Source organism: Acanthochromis polyacanthus, chromosome 1 (assembly GCF_021347895.1).
Source record: "Acanthochromis polyacanthus isolate Apoly-LR-REF ecotype Palm Island chromosome 1, KAUST_Apoly_ChrSc, whole genome shotgun sequence".
NCBI classification, from domain to species: Eukaryota; Metazoa; Chordata; class Actinopteri; family Pomacentridae; genus Acanthochromis; species Acanthochromis polyacanthus.
In genome coordinates this window covers 42078559-42104524 of record NC_067113.1, presented here as the reverse complement: position 1 = coordinate 42104524, position 25966 = coordinate 42078559, and the positions used below count along the sequence as shown (strand labels likewise).

General features: G+C 40.7%; 1 protein-coding gene across 2 annotated transcripts in view; it reads right to left on the bottom strand.

Annotated features, from left to right (window-relative positions):
* The window catches only part of lin7a (lin-7 homolog A (C. elegans)), a 52668-nt gene extending 26967 nt beyond the window's left edge, over positions 1 to 25701 (bottom strand). For both annotated transcript variants that reach the window (XM_022218363.2, XM_022218360.2), the window contains exons 1-2: positions 25578 to 25701; positions 4472 to 4590 (exon numbers count right to left, since the gene is read on the bottom strand). In XM_022218363.2, the coding sequence (XP_022074055.1) occupies positions 4472 to 4590; positions 25578 to 25614 (156 nt within the window). In that variant the 5' untranslated portion in view covers positions 25615 to 25701. The remainder of the gene's footprint in view (positions 1 to 4471; positions 4591 to 25577) is intronic.
* Between the last annotated feature and the right edge of the window lie 265 nt (positions 25702 to 25966).

Below are 25966 nucleotides of genomic sequence, written 5' to 3'. Positions count from 1 at the left end.
GCCGCAAGACCTCCTCTAATGCTCGGCATAATAACAGTAATAATCTACAGTATGCGATGGCCAGCACTCAGAAATGCTCCTCCAGCTGGCTCAGCACACTCTCAGATGCTGTTGTATCATCAGCACTCGCAAACCTGTAATCGACTACAAAGCTTGGCCGTCCTCGCTGCTGCCCACTAATCCCAGAGCATCTCTCATGGTTTCCCTGGTGACTGCGTTCAGCCAGATCTCTTCGGCTGAAGTGGAGCACATCTTTGCTTTCATCAGAGGGCCGTTGCTGAGGCCCCTTTTTCAGAGGTTTCTGAGAATCTCTGTCATTGCTCTCCAGTGACTGGCACTGACATCAGTCAGCCAGTTGTCAGACGGGTAGTCGGTGCCAGAATGTGCCAGGATTCCCCCAAGACGACCAGAACAGAGCAGAACATGGCTGGACCCGGTGAGAGGATGAGACTGAGTTTTACATAGCATTCTGTCGGAATTGATTTCTCCTAATTGCCAGCAGAGGCGAACTTTGCATTGTTATGATGAGACTCTGGATGGAAAATAAATGCACTCGTACAATCATGAGTTTAAGCTGCAGCCTTCAAGGCCTTTCAAATCCAGTGTCTGGTCAAATCCCACTATTTATCAGCCCCCTGAACAATCATGGGCTGTGTCCGAAATCAGTCACTACGCAGATCTTGAATTGATGATGGGAGAGTCAGACTGCTGCACAAAACCGTCTCCAGAACATCCCAAAGATTATCAGTGGGTTGAGGTCTGGACTCTGTGGAGGTCAATCCATGTGTGAAAATGACATCTCCTGCTCCCTGATCCACTCATTCTCAATGTGAGCCCCATGAATCCTGGTATCGTCATCTTGGAACATGCCCATTTAATCTAAGACCACCACTGATGGAAAGACCTGATCATTCAGGTAGTCAGCTGACCTCATTCTTTGGGAACAGAACGTTGCTGAACCTGACCAACCCCAGATCATAACTCTAACCCCCACAGGCTGGTAAGCACTAGCCATGATGAGTTCATCACTTCATCTGCCTCTCTTCTTACCCTGATGCCCCTATCACATTGGAACAGGGTGAATGTGGACTCATCAGACCACATGACCTTCTTCCATTGCTTCAGAGTCCAATCTTTTTGCCACCCAGCAAACTGAAGCCTTTTTTTCTGATCAGCTTCACTGATCACAGCTGCTTTGTTCCAATCCTTTCCTTTGCATTGTGCTGTGGAAATGCTCTTACTTTCACTATTAAACATAGCTGTGAGTTCTACTGTTGATTCCTTGCGATCATCTTAGAGTTTGTTTCGACCACATTTGTTCCTCGAAGATGATGGTTCACCACTATCTGTCAGGTTTTAAACGGACTGAAAATGTTTCTGACAAAATCTTACATTGATTTAGTAAGAAACATTTAAACTTTTCAACCTGTCAGCATAGGGGCAACATGGGGCAGTGGTGATGTTTTTGGACTACTGATCAGAAGGTCAGAGGTTCACACCCTGTTGTGGCCACTGTCTGGCCTTTGAGCACCCCCACCACCACCAATTGGGGGGATATGCGAAAACTACAAATTTCCCTTAGTGGGACTAAGGGATATAAAATTATTTCAGTTGTTTTCCCTACAATATCTAAAAAACAACAAGCATAATTCACTTAGCTCTGGTTAGAAAAAGTCAGCGCTGGTATACAACACAAAATGCATTGAGTTTTTCCAGTTATTTACTAAAAACACAAAAAAACACTATCATACCGTGACATTTAGTTATAGTGCAATACCCTCCTCCCACTCCACCTACAACAGAGCAATAATTTTGCAGTGTTTTCAGATTTTAAGACCTTCTTCATTGTTTCGTTTAGCAAATAAAAATAACCAACTGCGGGTAAAAGAATCATTCATTTTTTTGGCTTAGAAAATGAATTTATAAACCACAAATTTCAGCAGCTGGCCTAGAAATCCTTCACTTATTGACACAGATCAATACTCCTAAAACATATTACAGTTATTTTTATGTGCTCAGCAGCAGTAAAATCTTATTACACATCCTTTAAATTTACAACACAATTCCCTTAAGAAAATAATGTGAAGCCCTCCTTAACATACTGCCTGAGTCCTCTAATTGTCTTTGGTTCCAGAACAAATTACATGATCACTTTGTTTACAATTAACTGGCGGCACAGAGGCCACTGTGGCGTCTGTCATCTGTTTCCCTGCTCTTCTCGCTGCTGTTTGCTTAACAAATTCATGTCACCGGGTAATGCTACCGTGCACCACGACAGACAGGACACTAAATATACAAGATCTGTGATTATCAGGCTGTGTAGCCGCGCCACGCAGAGCAAACGCTCTTGTTTGCTTTACACCCCCGTCCTCCTGGTGAATGATGTTGAGATGACACATCGGTTCGTGGCTGGTTTGTGATTAAAGGCGTTCTAACAAGAGCAGGGGAAAAAAAAGACCTCCTGTTTCTACAGTTCACACTTTACTTCTTCCCTGTAAAATGTGATTAAAACCGATCTCTTACAGTGATTTGCTTAATTAAAATTCAGGGTAATGAGGTTATCAAACCTTCAAATCTAATGAAATGTTTTCTGGCCCTGCGATCATTTAAATGCTCCGAGTGAATTTTTCATGCAGTCAGAAATACACTGTCTCCGATTTGAGCTGTTCGGCTCCAGACGAAATGACTTTTTCATTATGCTGCGGCCGTTTGTTGATTGATGTAGCACAACAGCGACTTTGAGCTACACGCTCTGATTTTGTTATTCCAGCTCTGAGCTTCCTGTTGGGTTGAGTTTCAAAGAATCAGCAGTGACCTGAGAGCACAGTTTGGTGCCAATGGAGAACACAACACCAACCAGGAGTGTTGTCTTTCACCTTTAGGCAGGACATGAAGTAACACCAACAGAAGTTTGTGTTCGTTGCAGCGTGTTGCACCAGCTGACTGAAAAGCTGGAAGTTTGTAAATCAAATCAGTGGTCAGACCCATTTGAATAGCACAAGGTGAATATCGGCTTCATTTAAAGGAACAACAAAACTTTAAAGGTCCAATATTTCTCAAGATTCTGCTAAAAGTACTGCACAGACTGTTCATTCCATCATGCCTATAATACCCCTGGTGTTAGCCCTGTTTCAGCATCTCTAGCCTTAAATCCAACTAAGCTGCTGTTGCTGCTGACACCTTTTTTCAGAAGAAAAAGAGTTTGTGATGCTACTGCAGGCTGCAAACCTGAACGGCTCATTCAGAGACACACTTTCTGGTCTGTGAAGAAAGTAAAGAAACAGGGGGAAGGTCTTTTCTCTTATTTTCAAGGTCTGTCGACACACTGGGATGTACAATTTACAACCTGATTTACTGGGTACCTGATATTATATAGAATACTGTTCAAACGTTTGGGGTCACTCAGACAATTTCATGTTTTGTATGAAAACTCACATATGCTAACATGATTGGACAAGAGTTTTCTAATCATCAATGAGCCTTTCAACACCATTAGCTAACACAATGTAGCATTAGAACACAGGAGTGACCGTACTTCACTGAAAAAAACTGCATTATATATTTAAAATGACTGTCAAAGATGAGATGCTTTACATCTGACAAAGGCGTGTCTGGTTTTATTTTGGTTCATATGAGACTGACTGACTTCATGGCAAAGAAAATAATGGAGGAGAGTAAATGTGATTTAACATTAAAGGGCGTCAGAGAGCTGCAGAAACAATGTTTTACAGTAACTTCACCTGTACTATATCCTATCTCTAATCTGCAGCAACAAGAAGTACAAGACAAGATGTGTTTCATAACTCATTTACAGATTAAATCTTTTTTTATAATTTCCCAGAGGTTTAATGCTTTGTTGCTCTCTGTTGTAAAGTTAAAGAAAATACTGAAGGACAAAATATTGTAGAACAGTAAAATGTTCTGCCTGTAATTTATATCTTTGTTGATATAAGCGTTCTGACATGATTTTATTCATCATATATTTCTTAAATAATCGTCCGATTAATCAGGTATTGGAATTTTTTTCTGACAAATATCGAAAACGGCACCGGGCTCAAAAATCTATATCAGTCGGGCCATAGTTTGAAAAAACAGTGACTCAGACGTCCAATTTTCAGTTCCATTGTAATTCAAATGTAAATGCAACCATTCTCACAGTGGTTTGATCCATCGTGCGTTTTCCACTCAGAAGTCTTTTGATTTGTTCTTCTGGTGGTTTCATTGGAATCAACAGGAAAAAAAAAAAGTACAAAGGTTTTGGGTTAGACAACACGGCAGCCATGACTGATGAGCTGAAAGAGCAGCAACTTCACCAGCAGCAGCTCTGAGGCGAAATCACCGCCGCGCTGAGCTTCATGATTGATTGGGCGGCCGGCGCAAAGACAACATTGCTTTTTTTCAGCGCCTGTATGAGAAATGTCATCAAAAAAAGGGCAGTTTCAGAGATGGAAAAAAGAAAAAGTCGACTCACCTCTCTGATGGCCGTGCAGAACTCGCTCTGAAGCACCTTCTTCAGGGACTGGAGCTTGTGACCGGGGACGTCGCCCGACTCCTGCAGCTTCTCCAGCAGCTCGATAGCCCTGGCAACATCTGCTTAGGAGAACAGAAAGGGGCGTGAGTGTGTGTGTGTGTGTGTGTGTGTGAGGTTTGCCATGCCAAAGGGACAGAGGAGGGAAAAAATGCCCCTTTCAATTACATTAACAGCACAGCCATGACAAAGGCACTCAAGCGAATCAATGGGTGGGATAATGGAAATAGACTTAGCGGACGACGACGCTTGCAAGAAAGACAGATTTCCACCCATGGATCGTTTGCATTGGCTTAACTCTGTGCACAAGCGCTCATTTGTTCAAAAGGAACACTTCCTGGACTGGATGGAGTATTCACCGGCGGGCATTACGACGCATTTACACTAAACCCTGAGCCTTAAGTTAGAGGCTGTGACACTGAGGTCTTCTGAGCTCTCCTCCCCTAATTAGCTTGTGCTGAACGACTCCACCAGTCCGACTGATTAATTTCTCGTCCTCTGGAACCGGCAGGCTGAGTAGAGAGTAGAGATACATAATGGAAGGCGAGGGAAGTGATTTGGTGCTCAATCACTGCACTTGGATTGTTGGGTCAATAACATGTTTTATTCAGCTTGTGTGTCCAGAGGCCAGTGACCACACAAAGACAGATGACAGGTGCAATTTTACACTCTCTCCTGCATTCAATTTCACACCAAAACACACTGCTGAGGCTTGTTATTGCTGCTATCACAAGATAACACCCACAGCTAATGATTAATTTCATTTTTCTGTCTGCAGTTTGTCGATAAACTAATAATTATTTCACATATTTCGCATAAAAATGTTGAAAAAAGGAACACTAATTACATTTTATGTGGTCCAAACTCTTAAAGTATTCAATTTTCAACATTCTAAAACAGAGGAATGAATTAAACATATCAGGCTGACACATGATAAATGAATGTTTGCACTCTTTAACCTTCTGAACTCTTAAAGCTGCCAGCACCAAAATCACATCATTTGTCAGAGCAACTATAAAAACTGAGAAAATCTGTCAAAAATTAAGCAAATGAACCAGATTCTGTAAAAAAAAAAGAAAAATTATGTATGACTTGCTGCAAACATGAAACCAACAGTGACTCAGCTGAGACAAAAAGTCAAGGAACAAAAATTCAGTAACTTTTCAGCTGAACTTAAAATTGAGAATTAAATCCTAAAATATCTTTTTTTTTTTCCAGTATTAGCAACACCTAGTCTGAAAATTTTGCATGTTTTGGTTTGATTTTTTTTTCAAATATTCTAAAATAAATAATCAAAGAAATTCATATGTAGTCAAAGAAGCAAACTCTCTCCTTTTTTCTTTTTTTTAAATTAGAATTTATGGTATTAAAATGCAGAACTTCAGTAAATAAAATTTAAAAAAGATCCCGCGGTGATTACAAACGTAACAGGAGTAGAAAATGCCTAGAAACTGCTTGGAGCTCAAAGTTTGTTTTGGGAATAAATGTTTTTTTCAGATAAACTTCACAGTTTATCAAGTTCAGTCAAGTCAAATTTGATTTATATGCACCAGTGTTACAAATTGACTTTTTGCCTCGGGTAGCTTGACGATCTGAACGGCACCCTCCACGTTTAAACGCTCAGTACACACAAGGAAAAGGCCCTTTCCCCAAAAGAAGAATAAAAATTGAAGGATCTTCAGGAAGGCAATGGAGGAATGATCCCTCCTCATGGTGTTCAGTGGATGTAGTGAGCACGCTGACATAGTACATTTACAATATGGATGGCCAGAATGACTCAATTATAGAGTGCTTTTCAACATATAGCAAGAGTTTATCGTGCTCATTTAAAATGATGGGCCAGCAGCAACAAAACGCCCACACCACAGTTTGACTGACAGCTGAGCAGCTGGTTTAGATTCATGCCACCACATTCAGCAAAAACAGCATCTGTTTTAAAAAAAAAAAGGTTTTAATGACCCTCCCAAAGCTCCAGCTATGCTTCCAAACATCACCCTGTCTGCCATCGATCGATACACAACAGCCACAAGTGGACACAATCTCTAGATTGCAGAGTTTGACAGCAGCCACTCAGGCTTGTGCGTCATATGCAAGCCAGAAAAATGGGATTTAAAAAAAAGCTAAGAAACTACTTGTTTACCTCAAAGTGCAGCAAATAGAAAAGATTTTAGCTGGTTTGATGCAATTTAACAAAGAAAAATGTTTCACTTTTAGGTGACAATTTGCAAAAGGCCACTGAGGTCCTTAAGGATACAAATGTCCACATCAAAAACAATGCTAGAAAACATTAGATTTTAATATTATTTTTTTGCTTTTATTGACTTCTATATTTTGATCTACATCAGTTTTGATTTAATTACCAAGTATTTGTTCATTTTCAGAATTTTAATCCTTTAAATGCCAGTTTGTTTACACGATGTCATTGTTGCTTTTAATGAAAAATAAAACTCCTCGGTTTATGGCGTTTCGATGCTACATCACTCGTAGTGATAGGCGGGTCCTCGGTTTATGACGTATGGTGTTTCGTTGTCGCGTCAGAAGTAGTTGCGTGGAACTAGTTGGCGAGCAGAGCAAATGAATACGTCGTTAGCGGCACCATAAGACGGCTTTGTTGACATTTGTCAGTGGTACACCACCTTGGATTGGATGCTACATTTGCTAACTTTTTGCCCTTCATTATGGCTCCCAAGCGAAAGTCTGATTCATACATACATGAAAGTCGGTGGTATACATGACTTTTCCGAAGAACTGATTAATGCATGTAATGGCTTTGTTTACATTTTTGCTGGAGTTCCGGCTTACGGTGAAAATCGACTGACGTCGATCCGTAGGAACGAAAATCTGACACAGGTCAAGGACTCCCTGTAGTAGGAGCTTTGTTTTACAATCACAGTCTGGGATATAGGCATTGGGGGAATGGATGCGCTATCTCGGCTGAATGAAAGTGGTATGATGCAAATTTGCGACAATAGGCGTGAAGGAGTTAAATTTGTGTAAAATTTTGAAAAAGTACACTCAGGACCTGAAAGACAAAAATGTCCTAATCAAAAATCACACCATAAAAATGTACTATAATACCGTTATATTCTATAATTGTAAACTCAATATCCTTTGTTTTTGAACTGTTGGTCAGAGATAATAAACCCTCTGGAATAATCACTTTGGATGTAGAAAAAGTACATTTTCAGGATTTTATGACCCTTTAAACAAAACAATAAAGGGGTTCATTAATAATAAGCAATGAATCTCTAATGTTAAAAGTAAAATACTGCACCTTTCTAACCTTAGCCGGGTTCTACAAAGTGCTTAACAATGTGTTACAGATCCACAGACACAACAATTGTAGGGTTCAGTATCTTGCCCTTCAGTATATGGAAGAGCTGAGGATTGAACCACCAACCTTGCTGGCATTGGACAACCCACTGCAGCACCCAACCAAGAAATGTCCCAATAACAACCAAGCTCGATGTCAGCACTCCTATATCTACACAATAAAGGAGAATGGCCACCTCTGTTGGCATTTTAACAAGCAGAAACTACAATCTGATCTCTTGTCGTGATAAACACACACTGTGCTTAGAGACATTATACAAACACCCACACTTCTGTTTCCATCATTTCATAACACATTACACTGATTTACACTGATTTCCCGGAAACCTACCCTAAAGATAAACACCTAAAATTTCATGATTTATATTAAGCAAACTTCCACTACAATGTATCCACAAAAGAAACAGTGTGTGAACAGATGTCTCCATTACATTAGTAATATATAGACGCACGTGGTGATACTGAATTCTGGGATTACCGAGTAACTCAACAAACGACACAGAGAAGATCTCTTCCTGAATGCAGGCTGCTGTGAATGCTGTATAAAGCCATACAAGGAAAATGTGAAACACACACATATTGTAGAGTGATGCTTCATATTATTTCACCTTTATGCTGTGTATAATTAGCTTGCCTCGCAGAAATCCAGTGGCTGTTTCTATTTCAAGCGCTCTGTAATAAAGCACCGAGGATTATATTGATCCTCTCGGAATTGCAAGTTCTGTTCCCGTTGAGACCACGCTGAGAAGTATTCCGGTGAGAGTTATGCTGGCAGATGAGAGTCTTCAGGATAATGCTAATAAAGCATTAATCAAATAAGTATGAGCATCATATTGAGACGTGGTCACATGTGTGTATATGTAAAAACGTCACATTGTCTGCCTGTCTTCTATTTCGCCTGCTTGTAATCACAGTTCCTATCACTTCCAGTCCAACCAGCAGTTGCCCACAGCGTGTTCCCGCCACTTCCATTCACCTTATCCCCACATTCACCTGCGCACCTGCTTCTAATCCCCCGGGGGTCCGTTCACCAAACCCCGCTGAGCTAGTTGCTATGCACGTCTGGCTTTTCTTTCTCACTCAGCACCAGCAGTGTAAAATGATAACAGCGGCACATTTACGCCTCCGAATTGGTCACTGGATTCACTTTGGTCTGCTGAGATTACGTACTTGTTAGTGTTTTCGACCATCACTTTTAACAGGGTTTAGGGATGAGGAACACCAGATGCAATGTTCAAACAACATCTTTAGCACAAAACAAAGCATTTAGAGAGCAGAGTACTCTGTCAAGGCTGCTCAGTCGTTGTATAATTTCTGACGGATGAAATCTTTAAAAAATTTGTGGTCTGCAGTGGTGGATTTGTAGTAGGATCACAGTCATGTGATCACTTGTAGTCATAGTTACAGTGACGCCGTGCTGCTTTTTCACAATGATACAGAAATCTTTAACAAATTCAGACTATAAGCTGCATCATTGCCAAAATCTAATCACATGGTCCTTTTGTCATTTTTGACCTTCTCTGAAAACTTCATCCAAATCCGTTTTTGAGCAATGTGGCTAACAGACAGACAAACAGACAAACACCAATCGTCACATAACTATATATTAACAGCTCCTGCACAGTAGAGAGGTACTACATAGTCAATAAAGCCAATAAAGGTATCTCTTTTCAGCAAAATAATTTAAGTCTTACATGTGCTTTCATTTTTTGACACAAAATAGTGCAAAGATAGTTCATTTAACCATGACTGGTTTTAGTCCTGTTCTAAAAAGGTTGTTTGAGTGTCTGTCGCTTTAAATCCAGTTGAGCTGCTGCTATTCATGTGCCTTTCAGGAAGAAAACTCTCTCTGTATCTGTGATTGCATAGAGCAAAACAGTGTGTGAAGTGAGAATTTTCTTTCGCTTCTTTTTATAGAGTTATTTTTTTGGCCTTTACTATAAAGGACAGTGTAGAAAGAGACAGGAAACATGGGAAGAGTGGAGGAATGACACATGTAGAAAATAGCCAAGGGCTGGATTTGAACCCATGACAGTTGTATTAGAGAGTATAGTTCCAGTTTATGAGTCACCTGCTCAGCCAAATGAGCTATCTGGGAAATACTACTAAATTCACAGCACAGTTGTTGTTTTTAGCTCATGTGTATGCTGAGTTTGTCAGATGATGCTGTGGTTGTATAATCAGTATTCTAGCGATGCAGCAGCAGCAGTTTGAAATTGGTTGTTAAGTGACTGGTGGCTAACATGTTGTCTTTATGAATTAAAAATATGTGTGCTATGGCCGCTGGTGGCTGTGTGTTTATAACTGTGATTGATTACAGCTGGCCGAAGACTGAGCTCCAGATCTCACCTGGCACTCATGAGGAGTGATTAGTTCTCCACACCTCCAGAGTCCCACCGGATTGGTCTGCCTCCACAACTCCTCCTCCCAAAAGACCCTAGCAATCACCACACATGGACATATATCTGCAACCAAAACTCTCAGTAAAGGTGGCAGGTTTTGATGTTGCAAGTTCACCCTGGTGCCTCTTTGTGGTTTGTGGGTATTCTGGTACAGTCCATCGGTTCTGTAGTCACTGAGGGGTGACTACGGACATTTAGAGCTTCTGTTAGGTTAGCAGCTGCTAATTCAGTGAGGAGCTACTAGTCTTTGTCAAAACTGTGGCTCCTGTTAGCAGTCTGCTAACATTTGGTGAGAAGCTAACTGTTGCTACTAACTGTAGCTGAAGCTAACTGTAGCAAACAGTAGTTGTTTTGTATTTCTTTAGCTAGTTTGTGAACTCTGTTAGCCTTCATTTGGTTTTATTTTGTTATTTGATTTAGCAGCACCCACCGGCCTTGCTTTGCTTTGTTTGGCCGCTTTTATGTAGAATTTGCTACTAAACAATAAATTCCTTTACCTGAACCAATAACATCCAGTAATTTTTGTTACACCCAGCTCACCCTAGAGGTTGGATTGGATCACTGTAAAGAAGAACACATTGGAAACTTGGCCATATTAAAACGCAGTATATGTGAGCACAGAGAGCAGGAGAGAAGCACATAAATGTAAACAGCAGCTGTTTACGTTGCACCGAAGCATAAGAGGCAACATTGAAACACTCAGCATTACAGTTTCCACAGAGCTCTGGCCGTTGAACATGGTTAATGGCAATGTTAGCCACATTAGTAATGCTACATGCTAACACTAATGATTTTTCTATTGTTGTGGTGACTCTGCCATCAAAAATAAAAAGAAGCCAAGCACCCCAGTAGCTCAACTGATTGAGCGGGTGACGCGTAAACAGGGGCTATAATCCCAGATGAAACGGTCACGGGTTTAAGTCGGACCAACGGCCATTTTCTGCATGTCTTTCCCCTGCTCTTCTTCCCACATTTCCTGTCTCTCTCTCCACTATCCTCTGTAATAAAAGTTAAAAAGGCCAAAAACAATAAATAAACAAAAATGAATCAACTGATTCTTCAGTTCCTCAGATGCTAGGAGTGCATGAGGAATCTGGTGTTCACTCGTGCAGCCAGCAGCCTCTGTAGATGACTATTGGTTCCTTAGTTAGAACATATCCACTGAGTAAAATGTCTACTGCCTTGTAAAGCTGAAAGACTATCCAGTGGTGAAGGGACCTGAGAAATGGAAGAAGCAAGTGTCTTCATATCTTAACAGCTTTTTCTTTACACCTCCAACTTCATAACAGCCACATACCACAATAAAAGGATTTTTTCATCATAGGGGACCTTTAAAGTAACACGAGGTGACAAGTGTGGGTGCCAGCATCTGCAGCTTACATTAGAGCAGACAATCATTTCTTTTTTACACTTTTGCTTCTGTGTATTCACCATTTCAAAAATGCAGAGAAAGCCTGATATTAACAGGCCTGCTGTGTCTAGTTACTGTCACTGCTTCTCCATGATTGGACTATCAGCCTCTGGGCAAGAGATTTAGCAAATCTTCAGGATGCCCAGGATGTGTCTGTAATTGCTATTCCAGTCTTTTAGTCTGTTTTCCTCTCTTTCTGCCTGTTTATTTTGGACCCTTTCTGACCCTTTTTGGACACTCTGCCAGCTTGATTATGACCCCTGGCACTGGGCTGACTGTTCTGAATGCTAACTGGTGTCTGCCTCAGCGGCTGAGAAAACTTTGGTTTTAATTTGCCTAATTCACAGTTTTGGGTCTGTAATTTTTGCCTCCAGCCTAAAGCAAATGAGGTAAATAGGATTTAGGCTTCAACATTGAGAAATTGCATTTTGAAAAATGAATAGTTACATCTTGTGTCCAAAACAGTGTCCTTGTTACTCTGGATGATTCACACAGCACCACATTTTAATTGGGATTGTTTCTTCTGCAGAAAGTACGCTGAACAGAATTATAAACACAGCATGCAAATGATGTTTTTTCTGACTTGGAGAAAAAGCAAAACATCAAATTTCCACTGTTACGGTGAGAAAAATGTGCAGACAATCTTTGGACTAGTGACTATAAAAGGCCACTTTAAAATGCAGCTTTATTCAAATGGCACAACGCTACAGATGACGTGAGAAAGACGACAATGAGTTGTTAGTTTTTAGGATGGTAGCCAGGTGTTTCAGTTTCCACAACTCTACCATGTGTCACCTCAGAAATCGTTTCAGACAGCTCTAGAAGTCTGATGACGTGATTCTGTCTGCCAAAATGTCTGTCAACTTCACCGAGTCCTGTGGGAAGAGCGGTACAACATTCAACCAGCAGCATCAACAGCCTTATTGACTGTATGTGTTGCAGATGTGTGACTCTTATGATGGCGGTCGTGTATGCTTAGTTTTTATTCTGTGCTCTGTGTGTTCCCTATTTATGTGCCAATCTGATATTCAAACAGAGCTGCGCCGCACCACCGCCGGAATTGGACGGTGGCATGTCGGGTCGGCGCCGGATTGGTCGGGCTACTGCGAAAGCCGGTATTAAAGCGGAGGGATGACATCACTTCCGGGTCAGAGGGTCAGAGGCTATGCCATGCATCCTCCACGGAGTCCAACCAGCACACATCAGCACAACTTGTTCTTTGTTTAGCCCTTTGATGTGGTGTGGGTCAGGAGATACCCATTTTCCATTCGATTTGGGTCACTTTTGACCCATGTTGCACATCAAAGGGTTAGTAGATTGTGAGTTTTGATAATGTATAGTAGGAATGAGAAGCCATTTTTGGGTTAACTGTTTTTTTTCCTCATCTTTAAGTTGGGATAGGGAGGTAAAACTCTATTTTTCTGTTGCCAATTTTTGTGTCGTCCGGCCAGTCTTGCTCAACAGAGTTTAAGTTAAAACATCACCACTGCTTTGCTTTTGTTTGAACCACATCTTTTGTCAGCTCATCACCCTTACTGTAAATAAACAAATTATTTGTCCGCACTTTTGGTGGCTGCTTGGACCAGTACAGGATGGTTTTTCATGTTTGCTCCAGCAGCCCGTAGACTGGGTGTAACAGACTAGTTTCTGACTTGAGATTCCTGGTCTCTGATTCCATTCTCCATCTGCCAAATATGAACTTACAACAGACTGTGTACTTCATTCCTCTAACATTTAGTTTAACCAATTGATGCACAACAGGGGTCTTAGGTGACCCAAATGTAATGGAGAATGGGTATCTGATGACCCACACTGTGCATCAAAGGGTTAAATCGGGGTAGATTGAAGTTTGAAGGCCTCATGAATCCTAGTAAGACACAAATAACAAACCTAGATAGCAATACAATATCAAAAGACAGAAGTTATTACAAAAAAATAAAAATATGACATTAAACATTTAAGACAAATGAATCACTTAAAACTGGAACAGCTTTCAGTAAAGCAAGATGAATTTAAAAGTCTGAAACTGTCCTCGGGATAAAAACTTTGCTTGTTTCATGAAGTCTGTTTTTTTGTAGAGATGCTGTGTGTCGGAACAACAAACCTCTATTCCCCTGTGTCAAAAAAGAATGTCTAGAATTCAATAAAACATCACATGCTGTGCCTATATATTGTTGTTCAGTATAGCTTGAGTGAAAACTGCTTGCAGCAAAGTTTGTGCATTATCCTGAGAAACCGGGAGAATTTCCGTTTAATTTGTTTTCAGTGCAACGTGCGGGACAAACAACAGCGGAGGTGGAAAGATACCTCAAAATCTGTGTGAATAACACCACAACTGTCTGACACCACTAAAGGCATGTGAAACTTGTAATCCCATCATCCAGGCAAGGTCTCCTGTAAAAAGCAGGATGATAACTTCAAAAAGTTATGTAAAAGTGGTGAACTGGCCCTTTAAGGTTAATGGCATTCAGACAAACAGAGCCTCACTTCTGCCCATATGATGCTACTTATCCATTCATTCCACCATACAGGATTTTAAAGCACTAATACACGCCTAAATATGCAGCATTAATATTTCTTATCAAGGTGAACGGGTCATTTTTTTTTTTTTTACCTCTGTGCCTGCATATCAGAACCACTGATTCTGAATAGCTCATAATGAGTTGGTACACTTCCAAGCAGCAAGGGCATTGGTCTAGGAGGTTTATGAGCATTTCTTTCTCATTAAACGAAGGTCAAAGGCCATCCACTTTTTTTTCCTCTGCCGCTATTTGCCTTCTCGTGCTCATTAGCACCATTTTCTTTATCCACATCAAGGACTTTTGCAGGGAAATTGGAACTTAACTTCAAAGATTGATTTTGCAGACTTTTTTTTTTTTTTTGCTGGTGCTTTCATCTCGCTGATCAAAAGTGATGCCTGCCCATTTCCTGATATAATCTCTCAAATTAGGCTGACTTAAAATTACATAAGCTTTGCATCAAACGGAGGAGCTGCACAGTTAAAATTCAATTATTTTTTTCTGAATGTTGCTTGCAATGACAGCTATCAAAAATACTGTCTTGTAATAATCACTGTTTCTCTTTGTGTGTCATTGCAGGCGGCTACGCTAATCAGAATGGTAATAAGCAGAGCTCGTATACCTCTGTGGCTGTCACTGACCAGCTCAGACGTAATGAAATGTCTGCTGACGCTGCACTGGAACATTTTCCCCTTTACCGCTCCCACAGATAGCTTATCTCAAACATGGAAAATATGAAAGATATTATACTTCACTGCTACAGCCTTTTAGTCCACAGTGGAGATACTGCTATGAGAGTGCAAGTAAATCAAGATCTGGCCCTAATGTTGCATGCATCCACTGGATTATACACTGGATCATATAGTGCGCTGCAAGAAAGTACTTTCTTTTTGTTTAGGTCTCCATTTCAACCCTGCAACTAAAATCGTGCACGCAGATTTGAGCGAAAACGTCCCCTGAGTGCACTTCACTGCTAAATGCGAAAGTGGGCCATCAGATGAGCCGTGTGACCGATCAGAGGGGTGTTAAAATCCAGGCTAGGAAGCATCGAAGGGTGATTTTTTTATTTCCATGACGAAGCAGCTCAGATGATCGCGTGGGGATCACAGTTACGTCACATTAACAGGAAAAGATTCCCGAATCAGATGTGTACTGAAATGACATATTATGTTACCTAATAGTCCAGCAGACAGAGAGAGAAAGAGGAGGGGTGAAACAACAGCTGAGTGACCTTGTGCACTCCAACAACACTGACAGAACCATGGCAAAGACCACGCTCGTCTCATGTTCTACCTTCAGCTTAGAAACGACAGAACAAATGAAGCGCAGTTCAAGATAACACCAAGTGTGTGCTCAGCTCCCACATGGTGCGCCTGTTTTATGCTATGAATAACTTCAGCTGGAGGGAAATACAGGAAACGTGATCCCACCCTTGACTAACCACCTCCACTACACAATAACAACACGCATGAAAACCGCTGGATTTGACATGTGTTACAGCATTTCATTAATGCATTCTGAGCAGTTGTGTTAAGCTTCATTTTAAGCCACATTTCACTTCCGCACCACAGCAAATGCTGTATTTAACTGCAATTTTAAGGTACTTGCACTTTGCTGTGTCACTTTAGATTTAAATTACACTACTCCACTACATTTATGGACAGCTTCAGTTACTGCTTTAACATTACACTTTAACATTTACAAGACCTGAGATGATCCATCAGTAATATGTCACCATCGCTATGATACTTCTTTTTTGATTTGGAGGGATTTTATGATGTGATATATTCTTAATTAACTTCTCTTACAGTTGTGTACAATTAGATTTTAGTTTAATATAATTTAGTTGTACATATTTTGCCAACAATGCATCATTTTTTGGACCACTCAAGGGCAGCAGAAACAAGCTGTAAACACAATACTGACATGTTATCAACTGTTGACATCGGAAACGCATTAACTTGTTACACATCTACTAGATCTGAAATATTATCAGTTGTGCTCTGGTCACCTGACAAATATTTATACTTTCTTTGGGCCAGTTTCCACAATTCCTCAAAGAAATATCTGACTCTTGAGCTGCTAAATGCTCTCCTATGTTCACCAGTTAGTTGCTAATGTTGTTGCTTGCTGGTTGGTTCTGCAGGTTCTTCACATGATTTTCCATCTTTAATCTCTGGTGTTTGTTTCTTTAATCTCGGCTACTAATTTTTGCATCACTCCAGAACTTGCTGTTCCATTGTTGTCCTGCAGACGGCGTGACCACCACACCTGCCTGTCTGTTCCCAGTCCTTTCCTAACCAATTCCTTCAGTTTCTCATCAGGTCTGCCTGTTATGTGACTAAACAAGTCTTGCTAGATCTCTCTTCTTGCCTTTTGAGACTCAGTTTTCCATTTTCTGCTTTAGACAGTAAACGTTTGGACACTTCAGCCATCACTAGACTTCACCAGAATCCTGACCTTATCAGCATTTGACTGAAAATGCAGTCGGGAGAAAAAAAAAAAAAACTTTCACTTTTGACCGCTTCATTGTACTGCATTGACTTTTACGTCCAAACACCAAGAACCACAGTTTTAGCACTCTAGGGAATTCAGTGGGTCCAGATGTGTGCAACATCTGTAAGGGTTTTCACATTTGCGTCACTGAAAACTCTGTGTTTAATCTCTTCCCTGACAATTGCAAGTATGCCAAATTTAGCACATCTCCGAAGCAAGCTGACTGCACACAATTAAGTCATTCTCACTGCGTAGTTTGACATATTCTACTCAAAAGAAAGAGGAGAGGGAGTGGATGCTGCTGTGTCTAAATGAGCAGGTTTTTCTACAGAATGATGGCACAAGAAAAAGTATCTTTCTCTCTCATTATCTGCCAGAAAAAGGCTCAGGAAGAAAAAAAAAAGTTATCACTAAGTGCAAAGGGAAATTTAAGTCGCAATTGCAGAGTATCTTCTCTCATCTATGAGGAGTTGTGACACCAGTCAAAGTAAATGAGCGCAGGCAACGTGGAGATGCAGTTACAGTATAATGCACTGCTGCAATTCGAAGCAGAGTGATGACACCAGCACAGATCCTGTCAGAAGTTAATTTCCCTGCGCTATGCTTAGGATGAGGCCATTCTCATTAGCGATACTTACTGATTAGACGAGTGAAGTTCAATGCAAGTTTTTTAATTACGGGACTGTCAAGGCTTCACTGATACTAAAAACTGTGCGCTGATGATTGAATCACAATATTTATGGAGGTTCATTAGTGAAACTCAAAAAAAACCAGAGCTGATTGTGAAGATAAAATCCCTAAAATCTGTTTTCAACCGCGGCCAACAGCGTTTACTCTCCCCTCTACTTTTACGCTCTCATGCCGTCAGTTGAAGGGATTCGAGTGTTTCAAACACACTTCAAACACCGGGGTAGCGGCTGTTTCATTTTCCAAAATGTTTCATGCAATATTCCTTTTCAAATCCAATCGTGAGATCCTAAATGAATGTGTCATCAAACGCCAGGTAAAAGACCTTCAAGAAGGGTTGGCAGCGAGAGTTGGACGTAATTGAAATCTTTCTGGTGGCTCTTGGTTCTACTTTTTGCTGTCTTCTCTTCCTCACATGACGTTCAAACAAGTTAACGTCCATTTTTGTTGTCAGTTGCCTAGCAACAGTAGTCATAAGACCTGGTGTTGAGAACATGACCTCATGACATCAGTTTGGAGGCAACAGTGGGGAGTCTGGAGAAACAGGAAGCTAACAAAATATTCAGCGTTAGTGAACCCCGGCATCTTCGGTTTCTACCTGAAGATTGCTAATCGTTTTTCACAGCATGGCGTGGTGTGAATTTCTCAAACTGCGAAGTCTTGAACAAGGGCAAGTTAGTGGAAAACAAAATAATTAATGGAGGGAATTAAAAATGGCAGATAAAATCAGAGTTGCAGTGATTTCTTAGATAACGGCTCACATATTGAACAAAACAGTCATGATGATGAACAGCATGTTATGTAATTTAACCTTTGTGCTGTTGTCACATTTTATTCTCTGTGGACTAATTTTTCACTGCAATGTTAAATCCTGCATCTCGATAGAAACGGCACATGCAGAAGTAGAGAGAACTTGGAAATGTCTTTTGTGTTGTATAAAGATATCATGATTTCTGACAGGGGCTGCATAGTGATGTAGTGGTTAGCACTGTCGCCTTGCAGCAAGAAGATCCCCGGTTCAAATCCCGGCCTGGGATCTTTCTGCATGGAGTTTGCATGTTCTCCATGAGCATGCGTGGGTTTTCTCCGGGTACTCCAGCTTCCTCCCACAGTCCAAAAATATGTTGTGGTTAATTGATTATTCTAAATTGTCCGTAGGTGTGAATGTGAGTGTGATTGTTTGTCTGTATATGTAGTCCTGTGACAGACTGGCGACCTGTTCAGGGTGTCCCCTGCCTTCACCCGAGTCAGCTGGGATAGACTCCAGCACCCCCCGCGACCCTAGTGAGGATAAAGCGGTGTATAGAGAATGGATGGAGGATTTCTGACAGAAAGTTATGGGTCAATATATAATTGTGGGACATTTTGTATTATAGTTGATATTTTTGCTGTTTTCAATCCTAAAATCAACATGGTCACTTATAACCAAACACCACATGGCATTTTTACAGAAAGATTCTTCTAAATATTATATGTACAAATGAGTAAAATTGAAAGTTATTTATTTATTTATTTATTTATTTATTTATTTTTATTTTTTTGTCTGCAAGTCCGCTCAAAAATAACTTTACAAAGTTATTTATAAAGACATTGTGGTAAACCTGTCGACATGTGATAAAGAGACACATAATTATTATAAAAAGACACAAAACATAACAAGAGACTCACAAAATAACTGCAAATGCAAAACGGCCACAAAAAGACCTAAAATTAGCACAAATGGATGGAGAATGACCAAAAAAATAAACAAAATGAGCAGGCCGTGTGATTTGGAATGAACAACTTCCTTGAGAGGTGTTTTAGTAAATAACAAATGCTATATTTTTAGTGGATTTCATAAATGAGACATTTAAAACAATGGATGGTTTGGGTTGAAGGAAAAAATTTTGAATTGCTTTGAAATGGTGACTCCACATTGTACGGATATTTAAACAATTTTACCATTTAATTTTTAATTTTTTTTTGTTTCCATACCTGCCCCCTTTCTGCTCTGAACTCAGTCTGCAGTTGAACCAAAAAATCCCAGAATTTGTATCAAGTGACTATTAGTGACAGTTTTGTCACTTTTAACTTTGCAGTTGCACCAAGGAGTGCTGATTTTTTTGTTTTTTTATTTACAGAACCTGTGTAGTCCAAAATTTTAAATGAGACACGTACAATAAAGATATTTTTAAAAAATATACCAACGTTAAGCTTAAAAGTAATTATTTACATGGAAACAAAAGTCACATATGAGTTGTTCAAGGATTGGTTAACATTTATTATCTCTGGCTTTTCTTGTTGTTTTACAGCAACAATAAAGATCTATTCTATTCTATTCTATTCTCGCAAACTTGAAAGTCTCACAGTTGTTTCAGCTTTTACAGTTTCCTGGTCTGATAAATGCTGTAATTTTGTCTATTTTTTAAAAATAACACGCCTTTCAAACCCTCAAGCGTGTGGTGAGGTTCAATTGGTTAATTACACAGAGACCAAAGCTTCCCTCATCACACGCTAGCACTCTTTACACTCATACAAAAGTTAGCTTTTTAATAGGTTTGTGTTTTCAATCTATTTTTTTTTTTTTTTTTGCAGAATGCGAAAATACAATGTAATGTAAAAAGCTAATGTGGTAAAAAATTATTGTCGCTGACATCGACTGTGTGTTCACCGTAGCCTGGAAACTCATTTCCCTGAGCTCTGCTAACATCAGGCTGTGACTAAAAAAGGTCATCCTCATCATTTGCTGATTAGAGAAAAGCCACAGAGCTGAACAAAGCCACAGTGTCACGTAATGAAGGCTTCAACGCTCGACAAGGCTCCACAGCATTGTTGTGGGAATGTGTTGGCGCCGGGCAGCGTTCCAGTTTCCTGGTATAATTAGTCCATTTATAGCAGTGAGCAGAACTTAGTGTAATTCATTTTCGCTACTTAGAAGTGTCATTTCGACAAAACTGCAGCAATGATTATAAACACGTCCACCTCAGAGGGCGAGCTCATCAAACCACGAGGCTGTTATTAAATCCCTGTAACATCCGGATCCTCTTTTCATATTCTGACTTTGATTGTTGACAGAAAGGTCGCCTCCCACCTCGGCAGACGCACAGAAGAGGCTTAAATGACCGTTGTCTGACTCCAGTCGCACCTTTCTACCCTGGGAGATGCTATCTGAATGTCATGCATGAGAGAATAAATAGTCCTGAAAAGGCCTTGCCATCTGCCAGCTCTACTTTGACCCGGGTGTCCTTGGTACCCTTGGCGACTACGCTGCTAAATCCCAACCATAAAAACTGAAATAATCACCCTCTGAAAAAGTAAAATGGGACAACATGGTTTTACCCACCAAGTCCTGTCCTCATGCCAAGAGAATTAGCTCTAATTTGCCCTACTGCGACGATCCCCCTCATAGCAGGAAGAATAAATCACTCCTAGAGGGCTAATGGCTCCTGCAGGAGGCTGTGGTGAAAGCAAAGACAGAAAACACCACAAAACTACCATTGTCCTCTTCATTCTGGGTAATTACTGGGCAGTGTCCCTCCAAGAGAGCCTTTATTTCTGCATTACTAGGAGGTGGGTCGAAGCATCAGTAGTTACGAGTGACGTCAGCTTGTCAGCGCCCCTTTAATCCTTCATAAAGCTGGTATGACTGAGAGCATGTGATGGGAACGCAGTCCTGCCGAGAATCAGTGAACTCGCCATGATCTCTCAGAGGGAAAACAAGGACTGGGCCTGCAGTTATTCCTCTCACTCTGTTAAGACAGGAGGCTATAAACGGTATAAAAAATGTCTGATTCAAAGGGACCTCGCCACACAGTGAAGAAAACAAGTCGTACTTTCAGAAGCAAGGGCCTCTGTCTAGAGTTATCGTTTGGAGCTGAACCTCGCAGGGAGAAATAATAGAGCAGAATGTTCAAGATGTTGAATTCAGTGCAAGGAGCACAACCCCTCTTTCTCCAAACTGAAAATCTAGAGCTTTCATGGCCCTTCCTCAGATAACACCAGGCCGTGCTGTCTGTTTCTACATCTCCACCGCTATAGCTAACAGCTGAACGCAACAAGTTCACAGTCGTGTGTTGAGGCTCCTGAAGGTCATTCTGAGAAACAGAGGGAAGATACGTACTGTAGATACATAAAAACATCAAAGCTTTCTTACAGTAATACACTGTCTGCACAGTAGTTTTGCAAATACTTCGGTTATTAGCACAATATATTGTATACTATGCTTTTAATTCACAATGGAGACAGATTTCCTTAAAGATGTTTAGCAATGTTCCCTGAAATACCTGAACAAGACATATTTCAGGTATCATTGAAATACCGCTACCATTAAAATACTAGAGCCTGACCAATACTTTGGATGGAAGATATTGTAACATATAAACCAATATATGCCAATGAGAGCATTATTAGGAAAAATACCACAGAAAAAAGATGCTTGGGGTACTTTAGAAAAGGTGAAATCTCATAGTTCATCCAGCGGAGCAGCTCCAAATCCATTGTTTATAATACTGTCTGCAGCGCATGTAGCAGAGCAGAGAGTGGTGCAGAGTCGAGCAGTGTCTTTATGGTAAATCGTCAGTAAGTTTGGAAAATTGATTGAAAGTTGATTAACAATGATCCACTCATTTTCAATATAACGCTTATATACAATGCCGTTCAAAAGTTTGGGGTCACCCAGACAATTTCATGTTTTCCATGAATACTCACACTTTTATTCATGTGTTAACATAACTGTTTTCTGATCATGAATGAGCCTTTCAACACCATTAGCAAACACAATGTAGCATTAGAACACAGGAGTGATGGTTGCTGGAAATGTTCCTCTGTACCCCTATGGAGATATTCCAAGAAAACTCAGCCATTTCTAGTTAGAATAGTCAGTTGCGACTAGAGCTGGACCCGAATATCTGAATATCAGAATATTTAGTTGTTGTGTTGGTATCTGAATATTAATTTTGAGATCCGAATACGCTGCCATTGCTCAGTTGGCTGGTCGTATGACGCAGACCTACCAACTCTGACGTCACGCTTCAGTTTGGCCGTGCTCGTAAACAGAACAAAATAACATAATTTCTAACTAAATACCCAAATGTCAACTAGATCTGCAGCTGAGCTTAGCCACTACCGGTGTACCATCTCTTCAGTTTAGCTCATCAACATTAGAACTGTTGGCCATTTGAAATTAGAGCTTTGTTGGTGTGTCGTAGCCCTTTATGACACTAAAGTGACATTCCTAAAAATGTGAGTGAACAAAGAAAGGATATGAGTGTGTAGCTAATGTCTGGTTAAAATGTTGTTCTTGAGTTGACTTTATCAATTAGTGAAATGGGTCCAAATAGTATGAAGAGAGGGCGTGTCTGTCTGGGAATAACCAAAGATTGCCTGTAATTTGAATTGGTAAATTTTGAAGTGTTTACACCAATGCATCATTTGTGACATTTTACAGCAAATTTTGAAGAAAAAAAGCAGAATTGTTATTAAAAAGCCAGAGAACCCACTTTGTCAGTAAACTATAGCTTCTCCAAACATAAAATGCAAAGATGGAGATATCCATGTCAATGCTAACACTGTTGGAGTCCAACAATGAACACCTCCATCCCTCCTCCACCCAAACATCCGGAGCCCAGAAATTGCTATCCGGACCAGCCCTATTTGCCACAATGTCTAGACTGGATTTCTGATCCCTTCAATGTTATCTTCATTGACAAAAACTGCTTTTCTTTCAAAATTAAGGACCTTTCTAAGCAACCCCCAACTTTTGAACGGTAGTGAATATTGAAACAATATCAGCTGAAGCGTAGATATCAGAATTTTTTACTCCCTAAAATTGATATTCATCCCAAAAATCAGTCCGTATGGGATAGTTTATGATGTTCCTCTGAGTGTTTTTTTTCTAGCATCACCACGACGTCCACACTTGATGTTCCATTAATCTCGACTGTTTGCGTGCAAAACTGAGATGCTAAACATACCCAACATTATGAGCATGTAAACAGGCCGCTGTTTACATTTGTCTCAAAGCACAGCAGTGCTGCTAATGCGGGCTCTTGTCTTTCATATTTACTGTGTTCTCTTGGGACACAGAAGTACTCATCGGTGTAGAAGTGCCTGTCAATATGCCCTCTACTATCATTATGTCATATAGAAATGTTGTCTTCCAGGCCATGCTAATCCTTAGTGCTTCAGCTGAATTTCTCTTTTTTGTTTCTGAAGATGTTTCACTTCTCATTCCAGAGGTTCCTTCAGGTCAGAAGCGAAGGAACCAGAGAAGTCTAGTTGCCGTTTACAGTAGCAGGATTACACACAGGGAGGTTCGAATCCATTGTCCTAGCCGGCTCTTACTTATCACACTCATTTCCTCTGACAATAACAGGAAAGCCAGTGATGTAAGAACTCTTCATCCTGCTTTGACCCAGCCAGCCTAGTGGGAGTTGTGGAGACCAACATCTCTGTTCCTCCCTGCGATGACAAACTCAGCAAACTCAGCAACCTCCGGCCTACACCCAACATGAGACCGGAGCACCTTTTCATTAGCAATTATAGTGTTTCTCCAAAGTGGAAGCCCATAATGTTTGCCTCTCTCTGACAGCTCCAGTGTGAAGCTATCATTACCACAGCCCGTGCCATTACAGCACGTGAGCTGCTGACTGGTCGGATTCAAGCCCCGGCATGTGAATATGGATCAGCCCCCCCTCACCCTGCTCTTCCTCCTCCTCTTCCTCCTCCTCCTCCTCCTCCCTGCGTACAAACTGAGGTCACATCTGAATCACTGCCCCAGCAAATGACTAAGATCAGATACGGCTGAATGCTGACATTTCACCAAAAAACTGGAAGACGCAGCTCTTGGCCTCGGTTTGTTTCAAAGTCTATTTTTTTTCAGGCTCTTTCTATAAATCTATAGAGCACAGAGGTGATGTAGGAAAAGCTTTACTGTGGATCTGTTTGCCCGGTGCAATCTTAGCCTCATTTCATTAACTCGGAACGCTACAGCACTTCTGCACCCAGCAGCCTCACTGCCCGCCAGCATTAAACTTTACTGAACTGCAATTGAGCATAAACACACAAAAACCAACAGGAAGTGTTAATGCGGCTAATTGCTTATACTACCAAAAACACAATCGGATGAATTCCCACACGATGATGTCTATTCTGACTGGTTAAAGTGTATTTATAGCCCCGCTCTTGTGGCTTAGAGGTGACTGGGGAGCTGATGCTAGCTTTACTTGGCACACAGAAAATATCTAAGGTGTCTCCTTTCTCTGTATTTGACAGAGTCCGTTTCCTGTGCGAGGCTTGTGTCGAGTCCCATTTCAGCATTTGGTCTGAATATACGACCTAAAAATAGACTCTTTTAACAAGAAAGTAGGGAATTAAAGTGAGTCTCTGCTTCTTCTGAGGACATTTTGTACTTATTCGAGCCTTCCAGTGCAATTGCTGTGATATTACTACACATTTGTAGTATTTTATTGGTGGACTGCAGCTATTTTCTTTAATAAGGGAGACAGAACAAATGGCAATTATGCAAAATGCCACCCTGGAGGCTTTACTATCATATGCATGAGGTCGGGAGGGGGGTCTGGGGACAAATATGTGTTAAAGTCACATGGTCAGCTCTTAGTAAACACAACCTGAGAGGCATCAGAGGCACATCCCGGCCAACATCAACACAATCCATCATTAACTGCAGTTTGTTTACACACTATGGGCTTCCAACAAGTACAAAATAAAGAGAGGCAAAAACTACATCCACAACAGCAGTTTTCAGTTTTGCCGGGATCCAGTCTTGCACCTGCACAAACACAAAGTTGTCTCACAAAACCTTACTTTCTGTTTATGCATGAGAAAAAGCGGATTAATATGACCGAGGATATTACATAATACACATGATTGTAAACGCATCACAGGCGGTGGATTCATCCCATCACACGTATTTGCCCGAAACAGCAGTTTGATGGAGGAAACAAGCGCTCCGATCCTGCAAGACAGAAAGAAAGAAAAAAAAAACCTACGCGCACGGAACCGACAGGCTGTATATTTGGAGCAGCGTGAGCTCACACTGCCTTGGGATAACGAGACACAGAATATGTAGGGAAATCCGAAACACCTGGATCTAATCCGGGTTGCCTGATCCTTTAGTTCAAGTTTGTAAAAAGAAAAAAAAGAGTGAGGGAGGAAAACGTCGCTGATGACAAGCAGAAATTGCAAAGCGCCGAGCGCCTTACCTCGATCCAGTGTGAGCGGTTGGACCACTGTCGCCATGACTGCTGTTTACTGGAGACTGAAGAGACTACAGGAGCTGCAGCATCACAGAGAGAGAGAGAGAGAGAGAGAGAGAGAGAGAGAGAGAGAGAGAGAGAGAGAGAGAGAGAGAGAGAGAGAGAGAGAGAGAGGCTGGGAGTGGTTGGCAGAGGATTAATCTACCTCCATTCCCATCACATCTCTTAACCTGACGCTCTGTGGGTCCAAAATGGAACAATAAAGCCAAACCAGTCACCATTAAAGTGAAAAATACAGCACTTTACACTATAAAAAATTTATTTAAAAAAGATATATATATAAAACAACATTTTTCTATATTTATATATACATATATGTACACATTGCAAATTAT